The 25451-nt window shown below is 36.9% G+C and overlaps 1 protein-coding gene across 4 annotated transcripts in view; it reads right to left on the bottom strand.

Moving 5' to 3' along the window:
* Positions 1–227: 227 nt before the first annotated feature.
* Positions 228–25451, bottom strand: part of SPOPL (speckle type BTB/POZ protein like) — a 39044-nt gene continuing 13820 nt past the window's right edge. For 2 of the 4 annotated variants that reach the window (XM_061444875.1, XM_061444883.1), the window contains exons 2-11: positions 21719–21853; positions 21446–21567; positions 21009–21160; positions 15450–15577; positions 10878–11055; positions 10729–10784; positions 8970–9092; positions 6662–6804; positions 6524–6577; positions 228–4445 (exon numbers count right to left, since the gene is read on the bottom strand). In XM_061444875.1, coding sequence (XP_061300859.1) covers positions 4301–4445; positions 6524–6577; positions 6662–6804; positions 8970–9092; positions 10729–10784; positions 10878–11055; positions 15450–15577; positions 21009–21160; positions 21446–21567; positions 21719–21796 — 1179 coding nt within the window. In that variant the 5' untranslated portion in view covers positions 21797–21853 and the 3' untranslated portion in view covers positions 228–4300. Of the gene's footprint in view, positions 4446–6418; positions 6578–6661; positions 6805–8969; positions 9093–10728; positions 10785–10877; positions 11056–15449; positions 15578–21008; positions 21161–21445; positions 21568–21718; positions 21854–25451 lie in introns of all 4 variants that reach the window. The other 2 variants (XR_009741784.1, XM_061444891.1) reach the window with 2 other exon arrangements.

The following is a 25451-nucleotide window of genomic DNA, read 5'->3' as shown; positions in this document are numbered from 1 at the left end:
TGAAGTTATTTGAAGGTGTCAAAATGAAAAAATAATTAAGTTATTGCAGTCTTGCTCTGATCTTCACTATGATCTTCCCCAAAAACTGGTTTTCAAAGGACAGCAGTGTATTTCATGCCAGACAGACTGACAATGCTGGAAAAATTCCTTTTTCAAAAGGAGAGAAGCAAAAGTAGCGACTGTGAACATATACAGGAAATAAACCAAATACAAGCCACACAGACACATTCTGTATAAGTAACAACTTTATTGTAACTTGATGTGCTGAAATGCAAAAATATTTTCAGCAACAAGGTACAAAAAGTATTTCACCATTAACATCAGCTGATAAAAAAAGGCTGGATGGTTTGATACAACTGTTTACATATCTGAATGCTTTTAATCATTTCCACCGCAAAACAGGTCTAAGTCATTTCACTGGTTTAATTTCTAAAATAAGACTCATTGATCTTACACCTTCAAAAACCAGGTTACAAATACAGTGAAGTTCCTTGCAAAACACTTGAAATAGTGAATTCCCTTTACAAATGTAGTCCATTTACTGTAAGCAGAAGCCAAGTTATGAGACTAAGTCAGTGTCTTGCTAGCTAAGGAGCTAAGCTCTGCACTAAATGCACTATCAACACCAGACAGCAGACAGTTAACATTCCATTTGTCAATTACAAAAAGTAAATCCCTTAAACTCAGAAATTTTAACCAACTGTAAAATCCAATGAAATTGAACAGTATTTCAGGTAGCAATATCTCATATTTGCAATTCACTGTCTTTCATGAAACACAGTTTCAAATACAGCACATCGTTTTATTCTCCCAAGGGAGAAAACTTACTATAAGGATTTAAAAGGAACATAATCTCCATGTACGTCTTCTACTGACCGTCTGTGCAAAGGTGGATTTTATACCCAATGTTTAGAAAAACAGACTAAATTGTGAAACTAACTTTGTGTCCATGATTATCACATTTTGACATACGCTTATCTTGTAACAGCAAATATTTTCACATTTTCACAAAAATATACCATTACTCAACTTGTATCTATAATACTTATTCCACTTTTTTGTGTAGTTTCCACCTCAGTGAAACTGAATTTAGGTAGAAAGAATCAACATGCAACAGAGCCTAAACGGGCAATTTTTAACTTTTCCATCTCAATTGTATATCAAATAGCATACTCCACCTTTAAGATTACCTTTTAAAAAAGATCTTGTGTCCTGTTAAATATTCCCTTCATTACAACGGTTTCCTAAAAAGGCACAATGTGTTCATACTTCTGCATGCAGTAAATGGACTCTGAAATAAGGATCATTTATTGAAGCATCTCCCACCCAAAGCGTCTCCTTAGGAGAGGTTCAAATAAAAAAAAAAAATCATAGCATTTTAACAGCAAATTGAGTCCTTATTTTTAGAAAGTCATTCTTGACAAAAAACACCGCACAGTCATACACACACACGCACGCACACACAGGACACATGCAGGGTTCTCCCCAGAAAAGTATGGAAGCAATGGTTCACATCTATCTGAGGGAGTAGTGTTGGCAAGCCAAAACATGGCACCTTCATACATTATATTCCTAATACATATATAAAACTAAGAAAAACCCTTAACATTTCAGCCTGAAAAAAACTGTCCATTTGTATCTAGATATTTTCATACCTGCTGCACTTAGAACTGACAACTGAGGTTTTGAAGGGCAAGCTCTTGAGATGTGGGGAATAAAAACAAGCTACTGACTCCAAAGGAGAAGGTTGTAATTACCAGCCAGCCCTGTTCCAGTGAGAACACTGCATGTAGTTAATTAAAGAATAAGAGGTGAATAATTAGTGCACTCACTTAATAATACAGCAACTGTTTCACTTTTTTCGCAAGAGCTGACGAAACTTCAAAACATACATAAGAAAATATCTAAACAGATCAATCACCATGTGGGTTGTTTGTTTTTTTTTCCTGTTAGTGTAATGTATGATACACATTGTCTGACTTGAAAAGTGGACACTCTACAATGTAGGTAATATTACAGCATAGTGTCTGACATTTTTTGGTACAAAGTGTGCTGTTAACTTTCTATTAAAAAAAAATTCATAAAAGTCCTTAAGCTTTCCATTTGATTACTGTACGCTGATATTTTTGAGTAAGCTGAACTGGACAATCATTACAGCATTAAATATTCAAGTCACTTCGTATGTTAGAGCTGCAAGTTTTACCAGTGATGAGTATGAGGATATATAGTCCTAACGCATTACACAGTGCAGCAAAAACATCACTATTTTGGAGAGAACAATTAGTTTTGTCTTACTGTGAAGAATGTTTATGAGATCTTATTTTAGATAAATACTTTAAAATTCATAAAAGGATAAATCTCTGCAAATATATAATTTGATGCCTTACGTTCTATTAAAGTTTCTGATTTTACAGTTTATCCATCATAAAGATTTAGTTAGAAGGTAAGAAGAAAATGCATCTTTAGAGGTTATTTTATTGTTCAAAATGGAACTGAGCATTTTTTCCAATTTACCTTTGCTAGTGATATCCTAGGTGCCAAAGTATAAAACTATATACTCTTTCCTCTAAAAATTTCCTTCAGAGCAATTAGATGAATCCTAATGAAATGAGGATGGAGATAGATTTTAAGATAGTAAACAATCTGAAATTCTTCCTCTCTCCTCCCTGCGTGACTTTTTTTTAATAGGCAACCTAACCCCCTTATGCAAATATGTTCATAAATTAGGTGAGATCTCTCCCATTCCCCACTGTCTTCCCCAAAAGGTATAGCATACTATCACTATTACAGTAAACTCAATGCAGTAACTCAGGAAACATTTAGAGTGTGCACTACTGCAGACTTTTCCTCCCAATTGTAAACAATGCTATCAAACACTGAGGATGTTGATATTAAAGCTAAGGTTCGCATCATAAAGAACTGGCCCATGACAAGCAGTTTATAAATGTTTCATCCTTTTCACATTATGCAGAATTTCAATACCATCCACAATGCTAGCACAATAACCGAAATGCAAGACTGAGCAAGTCTTTGCTTGCAAACTCCATCTGACATTTCAGGGAAATATTCCTCTTGATGTGTACATAACCTTCTTAGGTGTTAATGAAAGCTATGCACATAGGTCAAGATGGGAAAAAACCCTTCAAAACTTTGCCATTCACATGCCTTTTTCAAATAAGCAAAAATATTCTGTTACTTAAATACGAAAGCTTGCAATAGCCACCTTCAATTGAGTCTTAAAAGACATGCCTTTCTTTTCTAACAAAACTAAATCCCATGTGGCTGTGGGCATCTTAAAATGTATCTAAAAAGTTAAGCCACAGTTACCTGTACCTCATTAATTCATCAAAAGCAAAATATATATGTACCACACAACATACAAAAGTTACACATTAAAAGTGCATATTCAGAATCCATTTGGCCCATTTCTTCAATTTACATTTGGTCATTCTATGCATCCTTTACTTTCCTATGTAACCATACACATGGGATATATTTTTTTTCCTTATACAATACTATTCTGTTTTCACATTGAACAATCTTTACCTCTGTTCTGTTCTGCATTAAATGTAAACTAATGATGGACCATAAAGAAACACAAGCAAGAGGTTTATTCTGTGTTTCTTTTTACCATTTGGACAGCTTTGACACACACACAGTAAGCATTACAAACTGTAATGAAAATACATTTTTGGGCCAAACCGTTGCATATTTGCCCCCACAATGAAAAATAAATTATGTTCAAAGCAGTATATTGCCATAAATAGCCTGTAAGCATTTGCTGAAGGTAAACAGGCTCTCCCCATATTCAACACTTGCCTAGGGTACATTATGTGCCTCTGATTCAAGTGCTTTTAATGAGAGGCTAGTTAAAACCTTCCAGTTTAGCACAGGACCAAACTATAATCTTTTTTTTTTTCTTCTGAAAATAATGGAAGATCCCTTTCAAAAATTAATCTTCAGTTATCAACTTTACTGCATTATGGCGCTAGTGCAATCCTGCAGAGCCTAGTCAAAAAGACAAGGCACATTAAAAAATAATAATAATAATAAAAAAATCAAGATACATTAGACTATATGGACTAGAGTCATTGAAGATAATTTAAGGCCTTTCAGTGAATTAATCAGTCTAATTTAAAGCTGAGGATTAAACCATAAATTATCCATCTGAAAAGCAAACAATAGGCTTTTTCAGCTTCTGTTCTGTGGACAAGGATAACAAAAAATTTTTATGGTTTGTGAAAACACCTCTGGACATGGAGTAGAGTCAATTCAGTTTCTCTAAAGTTCATGGAAGATTTCATGACTGTTTTAGCCGTTTGCGTGGAATGCCAAACTGTGGACACTGTGCAGATGCTAGTGCGCGAAAGGCCTCTGCTACTAAGTGAGGGTGGGAGTGGATCATGGACTTCCAGCCTGCTGTTTCCATTATGTCTGTTGCTTGGCTGAAAACAGAAGTATTAATAATAGTCACACAACTTTACAAACCAAATGCAAAAAAACACAGTTGAGAAGAGCAGGCAAGACAACTATCACAGAAAAGCAGCTGAACGTTATGAGACACCAGTTTATAAATGCTGGTAAGGATGCCATAGGAAAGAAACAGCAACTTGCAATTTGGGTATACTAATACCATCACATGTAGGACATAAGGTACTTACTTATTCTGCTTTACTTAGTACTGGCAACACATTAGCTAGAGGCCTGCATCCAATACTGGGCACTGTGTTAAGATAACCACCTTGAAATCGCTCAGAAAAAACACAATAAAAGAGGAAATCTAGAAGAAAGTGAGGTCTAGTGTAGACACAAAAAGCTAGGGAAGACAAAGTAATTTCATTACATAGAAGGGCATGCTCAGTTTAGAGAGAGAAGGATGACAAGATGAATCAGCCAAAACAGCAGCAAAAATGATGCAGTTCATATGTTAGAAAAAGCAATGAAGACAGATTAGCTGCCTGACTACAGAGCCCTTCACTGCAAGCTCACAGTTTCACTACCAGTCAAGTATATATGAGAATATTCACTCCTTCAGTACAAAATCACAGACTACACTCAGAACGGCTTTCAATGGCCACTATGGATTCTTAACTAACATAGAAGCAACAACAAATTTCAGCAAGTATCCAGGAAATTAAAAGCTATGTATTTTCTCAATGTGTATGTTTACTTTTTTGTGAATATAGATTCTTCCGCATGTGAAGAACATTACACTGGTCGGTATGCATGCCGCATTGACACAGGATAAATTCGTAATTTTGAACCAACAATTTATGCATCAGGCCCAGGTTTCTGCTACCCTGCATTTTCAAGCGCCTTTCATAATCACCCTCATACTGCTTCAGGAATACTGTCAAGCATAAAGTTAACAGACAACATCTGTACCATATGATCTCTAAATAACCTTTGCACATTCCTAATGCAAGCCTTTAATCTTCTGCTGCAAGTCAGTAAAGGTAAGTGCCTTGAGAAACAATATCAAAGTTCAGACTCCCTGGTGCCAAGTGTTAGTAAATTAAGCCAGGCCTTCTCACGTTATTTCCCTGATTTATTGCAGATGCTTTAGCTGAAGCAAAGATGACCAGCATCTTAAATAGCAATGTGCCAAGACACAAGTCAACTCAGTAAATTCCAAATCACTTCAAAAGGAATACATCTGCTAGTTTACATTGTTACGTATGCCGACTTATCTTTATTAAGTTTTCTACTGGTATTTCACTATTTACCTTCTACCACTCCCTTTTCCACAGCATGCTCAATCATTAGGCCTGTGAAGATTTTTTGTTGTTGTTGTTGTTAAAGGAGAAGCACTAATTGTAAAGCAACTGGTACAACACACATTTTAACTTCTCTGGAGATTCTGACAGTAAGATAAGGGCTCTGCTTCATTTCACTGTTTCAGCCTACTGCTGGCTGTCTTCTATTCTGAGATTCACTTGAGCTGTTCCAAACACATGCCGCAATCGGTCTTACAGTCTAAGCCACATATTTTTGACCTATTCCCAGTGTAGGCAGAAGCACTTAGAGAGCCAGCCAGAGCAGAGGGACCTGACTAGTTGTGTGGCCTCAAGAGTACTAGTGCTGGCATGTGGGAAGGTGCACAAACACTGCCAAAGGCAAAAAGAGCAACTGCCCTCCTTTCTTTGGAAATACTGCAGGCTCATATTGACCTAAGCAAGTCATGAAACCACACTGGAGTTGTCACTCCTCCAGGCATAAACCTGGTTAGTCAAGAGAAAAGTTCCATTTATAAAGGTTGCTGCCACCATCTCACAGCACTGATACAAGTGGGGGAGAGGAAGGAAAACTAGCTATTGTTAGGGACCTCATGTTAGAAGGCAATTAACTCTACCTATCAGTTAAAGGGGAGGTTGCAATCATAACTGGGGTAGCATCTGCTGAATCCTACTTTACTTACAGTCAGTGACTGGCCTCAGTAGTGTGGACATGAAGCAACAGTTCTTAAGATCTGCAGTCTATTTAGCAGTGTTTGTACAGAACATCATGAGGCAGGAAAACTTACTTGCTATTCCAGTTTTTCCCATCTTTACACCCAAGTTGTCTAAGAACACTGCACCTGTAAGAAAGAGCCATGCTCATGATGAAAAGGTACACAAAGCATAAATACAAATATATGTACAGTCTCAAAAATACTACTTGCCTGTTAATGAAGTCTATTGCTTGTGCTTTTAACTGTTCAGCGCTGTGCAAATCTGCGAGGATAAGAATGTCAGCAACATTTTCTACCGAGAGGTTACTACAGAGTGCTTCCTCACACATGACCTTCAGCCGTTCCAGTGCATACTGATAAAAGAAAAAACTACACTAATCATTCTTCAAACTCATTTTTTCTACCAGTACCTCTACAGTTTTTACAACAGTTCCAGTCATGAAAGTCCTTGGTGCCTCTCAAGCTTAACGTCAAACCACTTCCAAACAGATAATTCTAATTCAGTATGCTGTACTGAAGAGTCCTCAAATGGTAAGACATGTATTAGGTTTGACACAAACTGATCAAATGCTTTACTAGGAGAACTTTAGAACAAAAATAACTCATTCAGAAGTTTTCATTTTCCTTCAGTTTGGTAGGGGAGGAAGAGCAAGAAACAGACACAGGCTCTATAATTATATTAGACATGTATACATCTCAAAGTGAGGGGCAAGAAATTATACAGTGGTAACATTCATGAAAATGTCCACGGGAAAATACATTAAACTAGCTTATTCCAAGTTCAGTCCTACCCCTACCTCTGAATTTCTTTATTTCTTCCATACCTTTGACACAGCCTACCAGAAAGCTGATGTAAAAGAATTGCATTCCCACATTATATTCTGCATTAATAAACTATGCTTTTCTGAAGGATGTCATAGTCCGAACAGGTTTCATTCAGCTGTATACATTACTACTGAGAGCTTACCCATCCCATTTAGTTCAGCATCCTCCAGATAAGAGCTTTCAAGTCTGAAAAGAATTTTAGACACAAGTAGCATATATTCAAGTTGCCACTTATACATTTGTATTAGCAACTGTTGAATACAATGAAGAAATGCCACTCAAGTCAAATTATTGGGCTAACTTCTATGTTTCTAGACCTATGCATTTTTACTTCCATTTTATTTCTATAGTGCTCCACAAGATACAGCAGTGTAGATTTGTTCTAACTGATATTTATTTACTCTAAATAAGGGTATTACCTGGTAGGAATAATGCCTTCTGTAAAATGTAAAACACAATTTTTTTTTAGATTATTATTTCACATTCAAAAGGAATAAAGTTTCCATTTTGATTCCCAGATATTGCAGAAAATCCCACCACTGCAACTTATTATCTATATTTATCAATTATGCGCTAAATAAAGGCCAGCATTCATAAAATATCATCACTTCACCTTTCTATTTGGGTATACTGAAACCTGGTAAAACACCATCAGTTTTGGAAGATAAGATGCTGGCAATGAGAAGTGAAAAGAGCAAGAGTGGCAAGTTACCAAGGCCAGGTCAAAGGATCTTGAAAACTTAAGAATCCATTAAACTGCCAGAAAAAAAAATACATCTATTTTTTTATTGAAATTAACTACTGGTGTGACTTATGTTAAATGCTTTATATCAGGACTGATTATGAGAATAGGTAATTTTCACCACTAATATCTTAAAGATATGATTGCTCAACCAATACCAAAACTGCAAAGGTAGTTTAAGAAATTGCCATTGCAGCTGAGAATGAAAACTTCAATTACACACAATGAAGTATTTTCTGGATTCTAAACTACTTCTGCCTCCTCAGGGAAAGACAACTGTGTGTCCTCTGAGGATAGCTAAGTAAAACTTTAACTCAAGCTGTAAAGCAGTGAAGAAAAAAAAAATCAGTTATTGAGATCAAAAGTTAGAAAACTGTAAATTATGATAGGGAATAATCTCACCTTAACTGCTGTGCTACTAAAAGCCCCTTTATCTCAAATATAATTGTAGAAAAAGTATTTCACAGAGTGACAATTTAAAGTAGACAAAGTTCCAATACAGAAGAGATGAAAAGCTAAAACTATTATGTTTGTAGGGAAAACAAAAAGATGAAAGTTCTGAAGTAGCAGTACTTTAGGAAGCACAGTTAATTCAAACACTTGCATATAGCCTCTTCAAGAGCACAAAGATCTAGGATACATTTTATTCAAGACCAATTTTCCAAGCATATTAATGGTCTCCAATCTCGTCTCAAAAAAAAAAAAATTAAAAATTGGGTAGCAAATATAATTAATCTGAAATACTTCTGGTCAAGAAAGATTTATCAGCCTTCGATTGCTAAAAGGCTATCCTTTCCCTTCTTTCTCTATTTCTGATGAAATCTGTTTCTCATAATTAAAAAAAAATAAAAATACACAATCTGAAAGAGTGGTAGGTTTGGGGTTTTTTTTTTTAGAAGAAAATTCCACAAGCAAACATGAGGTTTGAGAATTTAAAAGTCAATAACTTACTTTGTCTGCAGCTGCTAACAAATTGTCAGCCATTTTTTCAAGGTTTGGTGCTTTTCCCGTGTAAATGAACCTCATCATTTCTTTAAAAACTTCAGGATCTACATCATTTATCTCTACACGATTCTGGTAAAAAAAAAAACAACAATAAATGCCTCTAAAATTTAGCTACAACTTTAACATATCAAATATCATTTGATGAACACTACGAGTTTTCATTTGCCAGCCATTATGCAAAATCCTTACAAACTTAAGTTAGCATTCAACAATATTAAGCAGAAAGTAAATAAAATTAACAGCTCTTAAAATCCCATAGAAATCAGTTAGGAACGCTTCAGGAATAACTGCAACTTTTTTCTAGAAATGTCGAAGTCTGGACTATTGCATAGGTTGTACATAAAAAGAAAAAATCAAGGCACAGTTTCAGGAATACTTAAAAGTGCTGCTGAGCTTCCAAGCCAACCATGATGTGCTTGGAATACCACAAGTCAGAGCACCAGGCAGAACAAAGTCAGACATTTTGGCTCGACTTTGACTGAGTCAACACAGCCTACATTTGGTTCTCGGAATCCAAAAAGCAAACACAAAAGCTGATATAATTGACATTATATGTGCTGAAGCCCATCCTAATAAAATTGCGGTACTACATGCTTGACCCCACCCTCAAATAGTATTCCCTATAAGCAACTGACAAAGTAGGAAATTATTTCAAAGATGCAGAAGCAAGCACCAGACTCCTGAATGGAGTACACAATAGTACATGAGATGCACATGTTCTGGTTTCCTATCCACTGAACCACAAACAGTATTTACGAGTAAGGCTGCACTAGTGATTCACTGTTAACATGAAGGTGGAGGCCCCCAGCAATGGTGCATTACTGAAGCTGTGACATATCTGGATTTCTCTCATTTCAGAAATCTCTATAAAATGCTTCCAGTATTCCAAATCTACCTGTGAAAGTTTCCAGATTGCGTAAGTGCAGGGAAGAAAAATGCCATGCTTGTGAAACCCAACTGTACTTCCACCCGATATTCATCCAATGTATTTGTTCACACCAGTGGCAATCTTGCAGCCTCCAAGACTAAGTGATGGTCATCTATTACAACTCTTTAGTGAGCTGATCAGGTCCTTGCTTTTTTTTATGGATTCTGCCTACAACCAACCATTTTAGATATTTTTCTTCAGGAAAGACACAACTCCTTACTGTGGGAGAGATCAAGTGCATAAAAGCAGCAGTAGCTCTCTGTGCTGATTAAGTAACTATCCATCCAAAACACTTACACAGGTCAAGTACCTGCAGAAACTGAATGAAAAGGAGAGCTTCACTGCCTCAGGGCTTAATTTTAGTCATAATTCACCTGTTGTTTCTATGTCTCCTAGCTACCATATAAAATGTTTTAATACACTATCACAAAACCTTAGTAAAGTCAATCAGCTTATGTGAAGGCATAAACTGAAGCAAAAAAAGGGGCAAGTCAATTACATAAGTAGCTACTATTAGAAAACCCTGACTGATCTAGGGTAGGTACAAGTACTTGCAAGAACAAATCCTCCAGAACCCTTCCACATTCAACCCTAACTGTTCTACACAAGGAAATTCCCGCAGAACTCACCAGGAGGGCAATCAGTAGTACCCTCCTCCACTCATGCACCATCATACAGTACTCGTCTTCCTCAATTTGTAATACCTGAGTTTTCTACAACTTTTCCCTTTTTCACAAGATACAAATATTTACATGTGAAGTTTTCAGTAATGCTTACCTTTTTACTTTCCTCCATTTCATGTTCAAACATTGCATTAAAAACTGGAGATCGTGCTGTATCAAGAAAGGTAAATACTGAATATAGCCAAATTTAAAATTTTCAGCAATTTAAATTACAAAGTAATAGCAATACAAAGTAGAAAGTACCTGCAAGGACAGATTTATGAGCTTTGAATTCTTGTCCTCCTACATAAAAACTGCAATCTGTAAATCTTGTTGTTTCCCAGAGATTCCCTAAATCTTCTGCTAGTCGACATTCAGGTACCTTCAAAGTGTTTGTATTAGACTGTCCTGATATATTTACTGAGTCTTGGACCACGCTTACCTAACAGAAAATCACAGCAAGACAACTCCTTCATAACTGAATCACAGTAATAATTATATTACAGCACCTACTGCTAGAATTTCAGCAATTTCAAAGCAAAGCAAAAAAAAAAGTGATGTTTTTGGCATTAGGCCAGAACCATAAGCCAATGCTTTACAGTTTACTTTTAAGCAATATAAAACAAACAGGGCTTTACTTAGAGACTAGTATTTTGTATTTATCCAACCAAAACAAACAAACAAACAAAAAGAGCAGAATACCACATGCCACCAGAATCAATATGGCTCTTGGGATATCAGTGGGATAAAAAAAAAAGTTAACTATCTGTAAGAGATAACAGTTCACTCTTTACACATTTAAGCAAAATACCTACAATATAAAATTGTAAACAGATCATCAGGATCACAAGGTCACAGCAAAGTTTTTAAGGGAATAATCCATAGAAATTTTGAATAATTATAACTTTTAACTACAGTAAGTCCATACTTCACCTGCAATGTGATAATGAAAACTAAGTACAAGTAACATAGGTCCTCCATTATTTCATTTTACTGTGTATAGCTGAGGCTGGAATCACCAGTCATTGTTTTCCAAACAAGATTAAAAGCCATTATTTCAGCAATGTAAGTCAATGAAGATGGAGTAGGTAACTTCAATAGTGAAATGCATGCTCACAGGATGCCATTTTGGTACAGAACTAATTAAGAAAACTGTGAAATATGTGCATTTGAAGTGAATATATTGCCATTATTCCCCATGTTTAAATCTGTCACATGAGAACAGGACAGCAGCATTCTTACATGCTTTTTTTCAGATATCGTTACATATTGTTTTAATGTATGTTGGGAAAACAGAAATGCTCAGCAGGTTTTACTTCTGTTCCCTGAGATCACACGCCTGAGGAAAAAAAAAAAACAAAACACTTTTGTAAATAAGAGACATACTACAAGATCTTGATCACAAGATCTCCCAAATACAGTAGGGTTATATATTAAGAGAAAATGCTGATACTGTTAAGATCAGTGCTCAGTTTGATTTCTAGAGGCACAGCATCTGGAATAAATATGGCATAAAACAAAACAGCACAGCTAAGCTTCACAGAAAGTTGAAGCACAGCAAACGAAACTCCAGATCAGAAGAGGAAGATGATCAAATTAGGACAGCAGCTTGGGAATTTGAATCACTGCCTAATTCCCTGTTTCATCCCATACCTCCTTGTGATTAGTAGAAATTCCTTTATATTCTTCCACCTTCTAAAGGAAAAAAAAAAAAATAAAAAATACCCCAGACACTGTGAAATTTCAGTTTGACATTAAGACTATAAATTTATAACACTAAAAATCTACAGAGCTATTGTGTACTTGATTTCACAGTTTTCATACACACAGAGTGATTTCAACAGATATACATACACACAAAGTTTCAGCTTAGCAAAGTTAGTCTTCTGTTGTCAAAGGAGAGTTCTGCTTCTTCAGAGACTTGACTCAAAAGTTCCTGAGCCAAGTTGCCTGCACAGCATCCTCCTGCTGGCTACAGACAAGTGCCTAGGAAGGTCACCTACATAGTCTTTATGTGTAATTAAATTGACCTATGATCTTCCAAACTTCTGTTGGTTTTTAATACACATTAGTAGTTGTGCAACACAACAATTTGCTATGATCCATCCTTTAAAGATATAACCCAAGCAAAATTTTAATTCACATCTCCTACCTCTGAGAGGCCTGGCATGTATTGTCTATAGATAGTAACAAGTTTTAAAAATTCTAAATACAGACACAGGAGTCTGATATTTCATATCTCACTTGTCCAGATGGTTCTTTTCTGTTTTTTTTTTGTGTTTGTTTTTTTTTAATTTGTTTAAATCAAGCTGAAATCCAATGAAGTTAATCCCACATAACTATTGAAACCTCATCTCAGGCTGAGTAACACCTGATACAATCCTTACTTGTGTTTATAAAAACCACTCACAAGATCAAAGGTATTTCTTTACTGAACTGAGGGATGATGAGAAGATGTCAGAAGAGCAAACAATGTATTTCAAAGAGCAGCAGCAATCCAGCCAGGATTTCCAGGTACTCCATCCAAAAAGGTCTGATGTATTTTACTGCTTAGGAAGCTATCCAACATGCAGCTTTTGTGCAGCCTACATACTTTAGGGATACAGGTCCTATTTGCATTGCATTCTCTCACATGTAAGGGTACAGAAAAAAATGCATAAACTAGGACTTCAAGTTTTGTGTGTGAAGACAGTTAATGAGGATAATGTCTATTATTTTCTTGGTTTTGAACCCATGGTAAACTAATAGTAAAGATAATTTAAGTGATACTCCAGACTACTTTCTTGACATAAGCTAGGTAAGAGATCTGTGAAAGCACTCACTAGGAAAAACACCCCTGCAGAGAATTTACTATTCTATTTGTAAAAGTGCCTGCAAGACTTCAGTAACTGCAGGTTATATGGAATATACAAACTGAGCGAAACACATCAGTTTGCTTAAAAAAAAATTAAAATTATGAAGTTGTATTTAATCAGGAGCTCACTTGTCAGTGGCAACACCAGACTTTGCAAAGTATTTCACTTAACAACCCTTCAGTTTCCAGTCCAAGGACATAGCCAAGAACACTCAACACAGAAGGAATATCTTTGCTGCCAAACAAGACCAAAAAAAATCCTGCAATTCAAAAGGGAGAAAAGAGCCAACCAATACAGCAGGTACCCACTGATCTTTACTAAATACCTGCTATGACTGGTAAATTTTAGCAATATAGTTTTAAGAAGTGGTCAGTCCTCCAATTAGGATACAAATAGGAAGGCAAACACAGAAATTACAACTTACAGTTCACTTTTAAAGGACAAAAACTTCAAACTTGTCTATAGAAACAAGTCCTTCAAACAACACCTAGTTCTTCAGGTGTCATTAGAAATGACAGAACACACCAGATTAAACTAATTTCAAAATTATTTGGATTACTGAGGTTGTTTTTTCCTTTAGCCTAAAATAAGCCAGAAGTTATTTAACATGCTCACTGTGCACGACTAAATGTACTTTCTTCCAGCATTTGTAATCAGGGTAGGTCAAACACTTAAAAAAAAGCCATTCGCATTAAGACATCAAGAAGTTTTGTAGCGAAACACAGCTATATTTAAAGATTAGCATCAAGATTTACAGAGCAATGTTTCCTTCTGGAAAATTCAGTATTTGTTCGATTTTAAAAAACAAAGCAAAAAACTTTAACATTAAATAGTGACCTATTTACAAAACCAAAAAAATATTCATTTACAAAGTATTCATTACAAGGAAAACTTAAAATGAGAAAATACCCAAAAGTATCTTCACAGAACCATAAGACACTTGTTACATCAGCTTTTATCACCCAAATAATTGTATTCATAACAAATTTATCATGCTGCTCATTTAACTTGTCTAAGTGAAAATAAGATGCACTATATTTGCAATATCTAGTCTCAGGGGGCACATTTCAATTATTCTTCCTACACAGCATAATGACATATAATTAAATTGTAATCTTGCCAAGACAATTTTACATATTTCCTGCAAATACACAAATCAAAGCAAACTTATTAGTAGTTAGAACATCTATCATCCTCCTAAGTCACTAATCACTTTATGGTAGCAGAGATAACCAGCCAATGAGTATTTTACACTGTACTTATACTTTCTCTAGTTCCCATTTTTAACATTGAGTAAGCATTTTACTGAATTTTAATGACAATTTAGGTTACAATATAACTGATATAGAAGTGACCCCTGATGCACCATGAAGTTAAATATACACCACAGCTCTCAATATTAATTCTCAACATTAAGCAGTCCTTCTACAGGATTCTTGCATTTGTTCAGAAAGCAAAATATAAAATCATTATTTAAAAAAAAAAGTATTTCATTTACTGGAAATACCTGATCATTGGTTAAAATCATCAATTATGATATTACAGAAATATAGATTCTGACAATCGGGGTTTTTATAATGCAAACCAAAATGCAGACATTCTTTTTGCTTATCCAGTCAAAACCAATCCTGTAATTCCAAATACAACATCTTTAAATAAAAGTGACCTCAGTAAAAGAGTACTTCTACAGAGAGCATGTGTAAGCCTCCTTTTACAGAAGTAATCCTAAAATAATCCTAGGAGATTCATGGTGAAGTCCAATAGTTTACAAGTGATCAATTCAGACCTATTCTAAACTTCAGTATACATGTAGAAAAAACCCCAACAAATGCAATGCAGACAAAACAAGTAAATGTGTATTTTACCATATTATAGTTTACAGAAGAAAACGTTAAGATATCACTGCTTAAATCAATGTTAACCTTTATTAAAGCAGAAAACATTTTACTTAAAAGTTTACCACTTATAAACCTATACCCACCTCACAAAATAATGTAAGCTTGTCATCTGGTAGAAGACCATTGGCTTCATCCAGTAAAAAGTCTCTTCGGATAAATTTCTTAAAACCCCAGTCCTTGCCTTGCACAAATCGATATGCTCTTTGGCTTTCTGATAAAATACAGTCAATGTACAAATAAAGCAACTTAAATAAAAATATTAGCAAATAACAACACCTAAATGCTATATTAAAGCCAAGCATTAATCAAAAAATAAAACCATTTAGCATGTTTGGATCATATGTCACACTGAGAAAACCCACAACTCTTAAAAATATAATGTTGTAATTGCATTATTTTATGAAACACCTGATAGAATTTAATAGAGCAAAATTTGCAATTCAAGCCGGATCACCCCCTTAGACGCTATCTTAGGCGCCATCCAGCAAAAAAGGAGTTTTTCAGTTAATGTTTAAGAATGCCAATGTGTCAAAACAGAAATTGTTCACTGGGAAGTACCATTACAATGAATTTGTCACCACAAGTACATTCTGACAGCACTTCTGCAGTTGTCACAACAATCTGTTTTGACTTCCTCCTGGAATGGAAAATCATGTTTCACAGGCTGAAATTATTTTGAAATACGGTAACAGCACTAAAAAAGGCAAAACAGAAATAAAAGCTTTCAAGTAACAAACTTTTTTTTTTGGTCATAAAAAGGTATTATTTATATTTACCTTCTAGCCATAGTTAGGATAATTATTTTTTTTTTTTTAATCCATTGGATTTCCTGTGACCATACAACCCTTTTTTTCCCAGTTCTAGTGTTCATAGCCCACAAAAGGGTTCCCAAAGTCATATCAGTGCAAATACATGTAATTCTGAAAGATTAGTTATTTTACATGGCAGGTTCACTATAAGGTGTTCACTTGTTCCACAGGGAAGAGCATTATATACTTCTATGTGGAACTAAAACATAGAATCATAGAATAATTAGGGTTGGAAAGGACCTTAAGATCATCTAGTTCCAACCCCCCTGCCGTGGGCAGGGACACATTATGCTAAATCGTATCACCCAAGGCCTCGTCCAACTTGGTCTTGAACACTGCCAGGGATGGAGCATTCATGGGAAAGAGGTTATCTGGGAATACCTTTGAGAATATCTGTAGAATAAACCACATTCTGAATCAGATTTAGAAAGACTGTTCAAAATGAAGAGAGCAAGACTACTTCTGAAATAACGTGGAGTCCGAGGGGAAGGGGAAAGAATCCCAAAAAGAGTTCTCCAAGATAGATTTTTTTTTCATTCCAAAAAGCTGGACAAGAAACATGTCATCATATTTCCATACAATTCCACACAAAGCTGTATGGATAGATACTTTAGCCTTTTAGAGAAGAATTTAGAAGTCAGAAGTTTGTTATAAAAGCAATGTATTTTCCATTACAGAATCTGTTAAAATATAATTCGTTCTACAACATCTAAAATAAAGATATCAGGAAAGTCAGACTTCACTATTCAGCTTGGTAGCATCACTGAAATAGACTTGACCATTTAACACACCACACATGCTAGGAAACATATGTCTAATACGTTGTCCTCACTGCCAATAGCTGGAAAAATGACATTCCTAACAGTTTTTCCACTAGAATTAGACCAAGCAGAATATATTGTACAGGTTTTGATTCTGTTTTTTTAATACAATGAAGAACCACTCAGGAACTGACAATACAGGAGGTGTCTCCAGCACACATCCTTACACTGCAGAAAACAGAAGCAGAGGAAAATACACTTACCAAGTGCAGTGTGGGCTTTGAGGGCAACAGAACAAATGTCAAATACTGTTACATTTAACTTTGTATGCCAAAGAAAAATTATCATTTTAAAAAATACCATTTAGGTTTTCTGTCATCTGGATCAGCATTTTCACATTTTTATCAACTTGCCAAAAATCCACAACAAACCTCAGAACAGAATGAAAACATAAAACCAGAAAAAAAATGAAGAGGTTAAAATTGTTTTCCTCTGGATTCAGCCCAATTCTTTATTCTGAAAACAGTTTTTACTGTTATCAGCAACAACCAGTGATAAACCCTCTGAAATTGTGACCAGTAGCAATTTAAGTACACAAAACCCACAAAAATAAAGCAACATAAAAGCATAAATGTGGTTCTTTTCCTCCTAATAAAGCCCAAATGTTACTTTGTTATGTATTATGTTATGCTCCTTTTGCATCAAAAGGAGCGTGACCAGCAGATCAAAGGAGGTGATCCTGCCCCTTTACTCTGCTCTCATGAGACCTCACATGAAGTACTGTGTGCAGTTCTGGTTTCCTCAACATAAAAAGGACATGGAACTGTTGGAACAAGTCCAGAGGAGAGCCATGAGGATGATCAGGGGACTGGAGCACCTCCCCTATGAAGACAGGCTGAGAAAGTTGGGGCTGTTCAGCCTGGAGAAGGCTGCATGGAGACCTCACATGTAACGGGTAAAATTTAAACAGGGGAAGTTTAGACTGGATATAAGGAGGAAATTCTCTCCTGTTAGGGTGCTGAGGCACTGGAATAGGTTGCCAAGGGAGGTTGTGAATGCTCCATCCCTGGCAGTGTTCAAGACCAGGTTGGACGAGGCCTTGGGTGGCATGGTTTAGTGTGAGGTATCCCTGCCCATGGCAGGGGGGTTGGAACTAGATGCTCTTAAGGTCCTTTCCAATCCTAACTATTCTACGATTCTATGATTTTATACACAGCTTCATCATCTGGAAGCAGTCTGCACGTGAATTATGAATTTACAAAGGACATCTGAAGTCGGGCATCACGATACTGTATAAATAAAAGTACAGAACAGAAGCAAATGGCAAATGGCTGGAAAGTCCAAGAAATAAGACTTCTGTTGGTAATGTCCCAAAATAAAAATATGTTTCCAATTCCTGTAGTGCCAAACACAGGACAGCTACTACTGCAGAAACTGAAAACACTAGGATTTTGGGGGTTTAGCACCTTGTGATTTTTAGCATTTAAAGTAACACTTCTGAAGCACCTCTCTGAAGTGCTCACAAACTCATGTACACAGGATGAGGAAGAAATAGGAGAAATTAGAAGTCTGTGTTCGGTTGCACAGCTATCATCTTGCCCCCACACAGACACAGTAGGATAGCTCATGGGACCATAGGGCTGCAGTGGACAGGTTCAGTCTCCTTGGGAAGGCTAGGCTACCCTTTACATGAGACCTATAGGAATGCATGGAGCTCTGCCCTGCAGATGATGAACCAGCAGAGAACTTACGGGATTAGAGGGGATGCCAGTGCAAACAATGTGCTCAGTGTCTGCTTGCAGACCTACTCAGCAGGAAGAAACAGGCGACTGGTGATTAGGTGCTGGTGGGCAACAAATGAACGAGTCATCAGTGAACCCCTAAAGCAAAAAAGGACCAGCAGTATCTAATTAAACTCTAGAAAGGTTGCCCAGGTAAGTTGCAGAGTATCCATCCTTGGGAGATATTCAAAGCATGAGATTCCAAGCAAACTGCTCTGGTTGATCCTGCTTTTGGCAAGGGGATTAGACAAGGCAACACCCAGAGGTCCCTTGCAACCTCAATAATTCTGTGATTCTCTGATTATTTTGAAATATTTTTTGATGTTCACATTGCAGTTTTATTTAACTACATACATCAGTCCACTACCGGACTTTGTCAGTGACATGGAAAGCGGGATTGAGTGCAGGTTTGCCAATGACACCTGTGTGGTTTGGTTGATACGCTGGAAGGAAGGAATGCCATCCAGAGGGACCCTGACACACTTGTAAGGTGGGCCGATGCCAACCTTATCGCACTTGAACAAGCCAAGTGCAAGGCTCTACACCTGGGTCAGAGCAATCCCAGGCACAGCTACAGGTTGGGCAGAGAAGAGATTCAGAGTAGCCCTGTGGAGAAGACTTCGGGGTGTTGGTTGATGACAAATTGAACATGAGCCAGATTCAGTGTGCGCTCACAGCCCAGAAAGCCAACCGTACCCTGGGCTGCATCAAAAGAAGTGTGACCAGCAGGTCGAAGGAGGCGATCCTGCTCCTCTACTCTGCTCTCGTGAGACCTTACTTGGAGTACTGTGTGCAGTTCCGGTGCCCTCAACATAAAAAGGACATGGAGCTGTTGGAACAAGTCCAGAGGAGAGCCATGAGGATGATCAGGGGACTGAAGCACCTCCCCTGTGAAGACAGGCTGAGAAAGTTGGGGCTGTTCAGCCTGGAGAAGGCTGCATGGAGACCTCACAGCAGCCTTTCAGTATCTGAAGGAGGCCTATAAGGATGCTGGGGAGGGACTCTTCAATAGGGACTGTAGTGACAGGACAAGGGGTAATGGGTTCAAACCTAAACAGGGGAAGTTTAGGTTATATGTAAGGAAGAAGTTCTTTACTGTGAGGGTGGTGAGGCACTGGAATGAGTTGCTCAGGGAAGCTGTGAATGATCCATCCCTGGTGGTGTTCAAGGCCAGGCTGGACAGAGCCTTGGGTGACATGGTTTAGTACGTGGTGTCCCTGCCCATGGCAAGGGGGTTGGAACTTGCTGATCTTAAGGTCCTTTCCAACCCTAACTATTCTATGATTCTACAATTCTGTCTCAAGCCAAAAACTACGAGCTTTGTTCATGTAACAGAACCAGGAGGCCTGAAGAGATTGAAGCAACCGACTATATCAGTGGAAGAGGATAAATAGAGTGAATGTATGTATTTCCTTTCCTTCCAAGAAGTCCAACCATTTAAGTTTTAGATTTGAACTCAGTTTTGTGGATTTATTTTCAAGATTACAAGCGTGCCTAGTTACATAAGGAGAAAGCAGCATGAACTTTGGGTATGAGTACTAGAGAGCTACAGATTTTTCCAAGAAATTCAGAACTTGCAACAGAACAGACCCTGCAAGATCTCAAGTCCTGGAGTAGAAGGAAGAAAGGTAGACAGATTCTTCATATATAGAACTAGCAACAGCATAAGCTCAGTGCAGACCAGCATTAAAGTACACATTTTCATGAGAATTCCAGCTTTTCCAAAAAGTGTTTCCAATGCAGGTTAAGCTTGTAACTTTAAAACTAAGAGCCATATTTTTCATATTAAAGCAGCAATTAAATCACTGTTTATTTCAAAGTTTCCTTCCTAATTCCTCAGATAAATATGGCTCATGTTTCTAAAGTTAGAGTGTAAATGAGATGAACTAGACCAAAACACTGTAAAGGAGTGTCTAAAAAAACCCCAAACACCAACCATGCATGTTTATCCCAATTAACTATGGAAATCAAACACTTCCACTGCAGCTAGAAACAAGCAAATACACCCCTAATAATAGGAAGCAAGAATAATCTGCTAGAAGAGCAAAGTGACAAGAATTTGGAGTGACGACAGTAATTTATACTGCTCAGGATAGAATTAACATAGCTCAGCAATCAGGAAAGTGTGAAACATGAACAAGATTTTTAATTAAGTTTCTAAAAGTATATTAAAAATGTATTTTAAAGTTTACCTCAATACTAAATTCTGTTCTCAACTGAAAAACTTACAAGGCTGATTTTTTTGGGAATGCTTTTACAAATCCACACGTAATACATTAAGATTCCCTTACCCATTGCTTTTGTTTCTTCTCTTTTAGCATTCAACAGGGAAAATTTGAATTTTGCTCTGACTTCACTTTTAGGACAACTGACTAAAAGCAGATATAATGACAGGTAGTCTTTGCTTTCATCATCTAATCCCTTTGGATTTACTCTCAGGCACCTGAAAGGAACACAGAAATGGTACATTTCTCAATAGTATCCAGAATAAATTCAGAAATACTTCTACAAAATACAATGATACATACTACAAAAATGAATGTTTCCCTTATGACTGTTGAAACTTTGAAATTAGAACCAATCTGTACCTACAGTAAAACTTCAAGAAATATGAGGTTTAATATTTATTTGCAATTGAATTTTGCAACTTTTGTGAGTGGGAAAACCAAAAACAAATAAAAAACCCCAAACAAAACCCACAAAGAAGTTGCTAGAATAAAGACCTTACCACTTCATTTTGTCATTTGGCCCTGATGAAAAGGTAGAACTCTTTAACACTTCACCCATTTCTTCTCGGCAAAAACTGAAGTTATTAATGGTCCACATGTAGGAAAATTTTACTACTTTAACCTGAATAAAAGATGCAGAGATGTAGAGACTGTCAATAAAATTTAACTTGCACCAGCTAGTTAGATTGTCAACATGGCTCAGTAATTTTATTTTTTATTTTTAGTTATAATTATGACTAGAAAATAAAGGCGCTGGAATTTATGTAGATTACCTGTGTGTAGCACCAGCTTTCAGCCACAGGTCCACTGGACATCTCCCCAGGAGGAGGTGGGGTGGGAACCCTTGACATTGCCACTTATTGCAGGTTTATAGTATCAAGATAGCAATCCAGACTTCAGTAATTCTCCTAAAAAAAATAATTTAATACATTTTGTTCACCCTTTATAAGTGTGGAAAGAAATATCCATTGATATCCATATTACTATGTTTACTAAATGATGCAACTGAAAGAGGACAATGGCTTTGCTATTTAGATGAGCTAGATGTCTGACATTAATGACCACTTGTACTCAAAATCCACAGGCTGAATCTTCATTGAAATACTTCATAAAAGCAAGCACTTGCGCATCATACAATACCACTAACAACCTTACTTCAACGTCACCTTTGCAAATTACCACCTTGATCACACCAGTTGTGTTACAACTTTCTTCAGGATCTTCTCCTTTGATTTGGAGAGTAACTAGGGCCTTGTGAGCACTCAGTTATTACTACCAATGTATTAGTTGCCCACACAAGCATAATTCAGTGCTGGAATCACACCTAGCTACCAGGTTCAAACAATCCTGGGATTTCTCGAGGGAAGGAAAGAAATTAAACTTGCATTTAAAGTATTTTCTTCATAGATCTTTCATGACTGCCTTGTATGTTTAACACCAACAGATTCAACTGCAGAACTATAAGCACCATAATCATGTGTTTGTTCCTTATCGGAACACAAAACTGAAAACCAGCTTAAGACAACTTGCCAAACCCGAAGAACTTTCTAATAGCAAATAAAGCCGTATTGTTATGGATTATCACCTAACAGAGCACTACAATTTTTTTCTGCCCATCAGAAACTGAGTCACATGCCCAGATTCATTACATCTAGCCACAGACACCAAGTTAGCAGCCTACTTGTGCTAGTCTTGGTATATAAGTAATGAATGAAGGCGGGCTTTTCAAGAGGGTAGGCTCTGGGTTACTGGGCTGACTCTCCTTTAGAGTAGGGTTTGCTGTCAACTTTAGACAGGTTTCTGCCAGAAGCACAGCTTCTCACTTAAGCAGCTCCATTAAGTTGCAAAAAAGAAATTAACCCTGATCAAACCAGATGAAAGTGACAATTGTCTGCCACCAAATATTTTCTCTTAGTACAGAAAGTTTCTTTAAACATATCCTGCTATCGCTGAAGCACCATCAGAAAACTACAATCTTCCTGCAACATTTGAGTGTTTCTGCATAGAGGTCTTTTGTACTTGTGACAGAACAGCAGTAGTTGTCTTACTCAAAAGATGCGATTGCACATCACTAACCATATTGGAACTCTTTTTTTAGGGACAGGCAACTTAGAAACAAGGGTTTATGCAAGCCTTTGTAAGAAGATACTACAAGACCACGTCATTCAGTCACAATGTGAACAAATTTATTATTCCTATAGGGAAAGAATTCTCTGCAAATCACTATGAACCTCGGTAGATGTCTTCCCTCTTACCTTTCTAGGGCTGCTTCTCACTTACTTTTGATAAGAATTAGCCATTCCTCACTAAATCCTGCTGGCATGGGAATCACTCTGAAATGTATGAAACCTTGAAAACAAAATTGATTCTCAGTTTATGAGGAAGCAGATGCTATATAATCAGATCCCATACTGGATCTCTACTAACAGACCTACTATGACTAGATATATAAAAAAAATTAAATAAAAATTAGTGAATAGGTCTTCTGCAAGACATGGATCAGAGACACTGAAGTGTAATCATAAATACAATTCAGCTCTTATAAGTTATCTTTTTGTAAGTAAAACTTGATTTTATTTATGGCAATCTTCAGTACTTAAAAGTACTTTCCATAGATGAAAACTAGAAACAAACAGCCACCCTAAATTTAAGGTAATGGAACTTGCTTGCCCTGTATTTTTTTTTTTTTAAGCAAGAATTGCGTGTATTGTGGAAACTGTGTTTACAGAGATTTTGTTTGCAGGTTTACAACTTGTTTTGACTGTCTGTACAAAACCATGCAGAGTAAAATTCCTGGGAAACATACATGTGAACATCCCTCTTTCATAAAGCAAATATTCGTACTTATGTTACCATTATTTCTGGAAGCAGATCCTATTCAATGGTAACAACTGAAGCTGCTACCCAAATACATGATGGATTTTAGATAAAACCACATCCTGAAAGAATTACAACAGCTCACCTCAGCTTTACTGAACCTGTTTTGCTCTTCTTCAATTCTCCAATGCTAAAACCAAGAAGAAATATACCCCTGCTCCTTATCCTGTCATTTGCATGAGATGCACAGGACTCCCTCATCTCTAATCTGCTCCTCAATTCTTTCAGTCCATTAGATTGCTCAGCTCCCAGTAACCATGATCAAGCAGCAGATCTGAGCCTAGTTTGCTCTGAAAGGGTATCCAAATTGAAAAAGACTGAAAAACCTGCTGTATAGCAAGCTCTTTAGAGAGCATCCAGTCACCTTATGCCAGGTACCAGTGCTTACCTGCCCCCTCCTATCACACAGCTAAATTGCCCGATTCGCTGATAATTTAACTCTAAGCAAGGGTGGGTATTCTCAATTATTTTCAGGTATCTGCCACCCTGTCTCTGTACCTGCTCTACCCAGGGCATCTGTACTTCACAGGCTGCTTCCACCTGCTGCATGGCTTTTTTTTTTTTATTTCAGGTTCTGACAGCATGATTTTATGTAAGTACCCTTTACAGATCCTTCTGAATAGCTTCAGAATTTTGTTAAGTTTCCATTTACAGCATTAGAACTAGAAAACTGATTTTCATGAGCTCATGATAAGACTTTGAGGAACAGATTTAGACATCACTTTTTTTGGCATGGATTTACCAAGTCAATCAAATTTTTAGATTCAGAAAACTGTAAGAAAACAATAACTTTAAATACTTCATATACTGTGAGCCTGTGTTGAAGAGCTGTCTTTTATACTTTTTAATATGCCTGGATGTGCAATTAAAAAAAAAAGTAGTAAGAAACCAACTAACAGCAAAACTGAACAATGGAGAACAAATACACAGAGCATCAGAGGCTCTCTGTCAAGACATACCAAAAGACTGCCAGGAACAGCAGGGAAACAGTTTAGCAGTACTGCTCATCTGCCCCTCGCTTAACCTATTAATCAGCATTTGGGTGGGGATGTAGGGATATTTACCAAAACTACAGGGTGAAAGAGAACACAATCTTCAAAGGTGCTATTCTGAAGTGTAGAGGTGTTTGGGGAAGGAAGGATTTTTTTCAGACCCCAGACTGCCACTCAGACCAAGCAGGCCTTGAAGGCCAAGAGCCTTACCCACTTCATGTGGCCCGTGATGGCTACCAGGGCAAAGTGGACCTCACAAGGGCAGACTGAAGGTGAGGAAAAAAAAAATGTACTTACACATTTACCCCTTTGTTCTACATACTGTACTCTGCTTGGGGAGATGTCTAAATACCACTTTGAAGAAAATGTTTATGAATCATTGATTAGCCACTGCCCTCAGCTCTGACAAAAAGGTTTTTCAAGTACCAAGCCCTCATCACAGCCTATTAGATCAAATGGTTGGGAACAAGATGAAGCTGAAGTTCACAAAACCAGTCTGAGAATGACTGGGCAGAATTAAATGAATGAAGTGCAGAAAGACAGACCTGTTATCTGCAGGACAAAGCAACTCATGCTAGAACCTGCACTTATTTCTCTGCAGGCTATAATGAACAAAGCACCAGAGGTGACAGGACAT

This window comes from Pezoporus flaviventris, unplaced genomic scaffold (genome assembly GCF_033815535.1).
Source record: "Pezoporus flaviventris isolate CSIRO_AGI_PZ_B2104156 unplaced genomic scaffold, CSIRO_AGI_Pfla_v1 ptg000001l, whole genome shotgun sequence".
In the NCBI taxonomy this organism is placed as follows: domain Eukaryota; kingdom Metazoa; phylum Chordata; class Aves; order Psittaciformes; family Psittacidae; genus Pezoporus; species Pezoporus flaviventris.
This window is presented reverse-complemented; position numbering and strand designations above follow the sequence as displayed.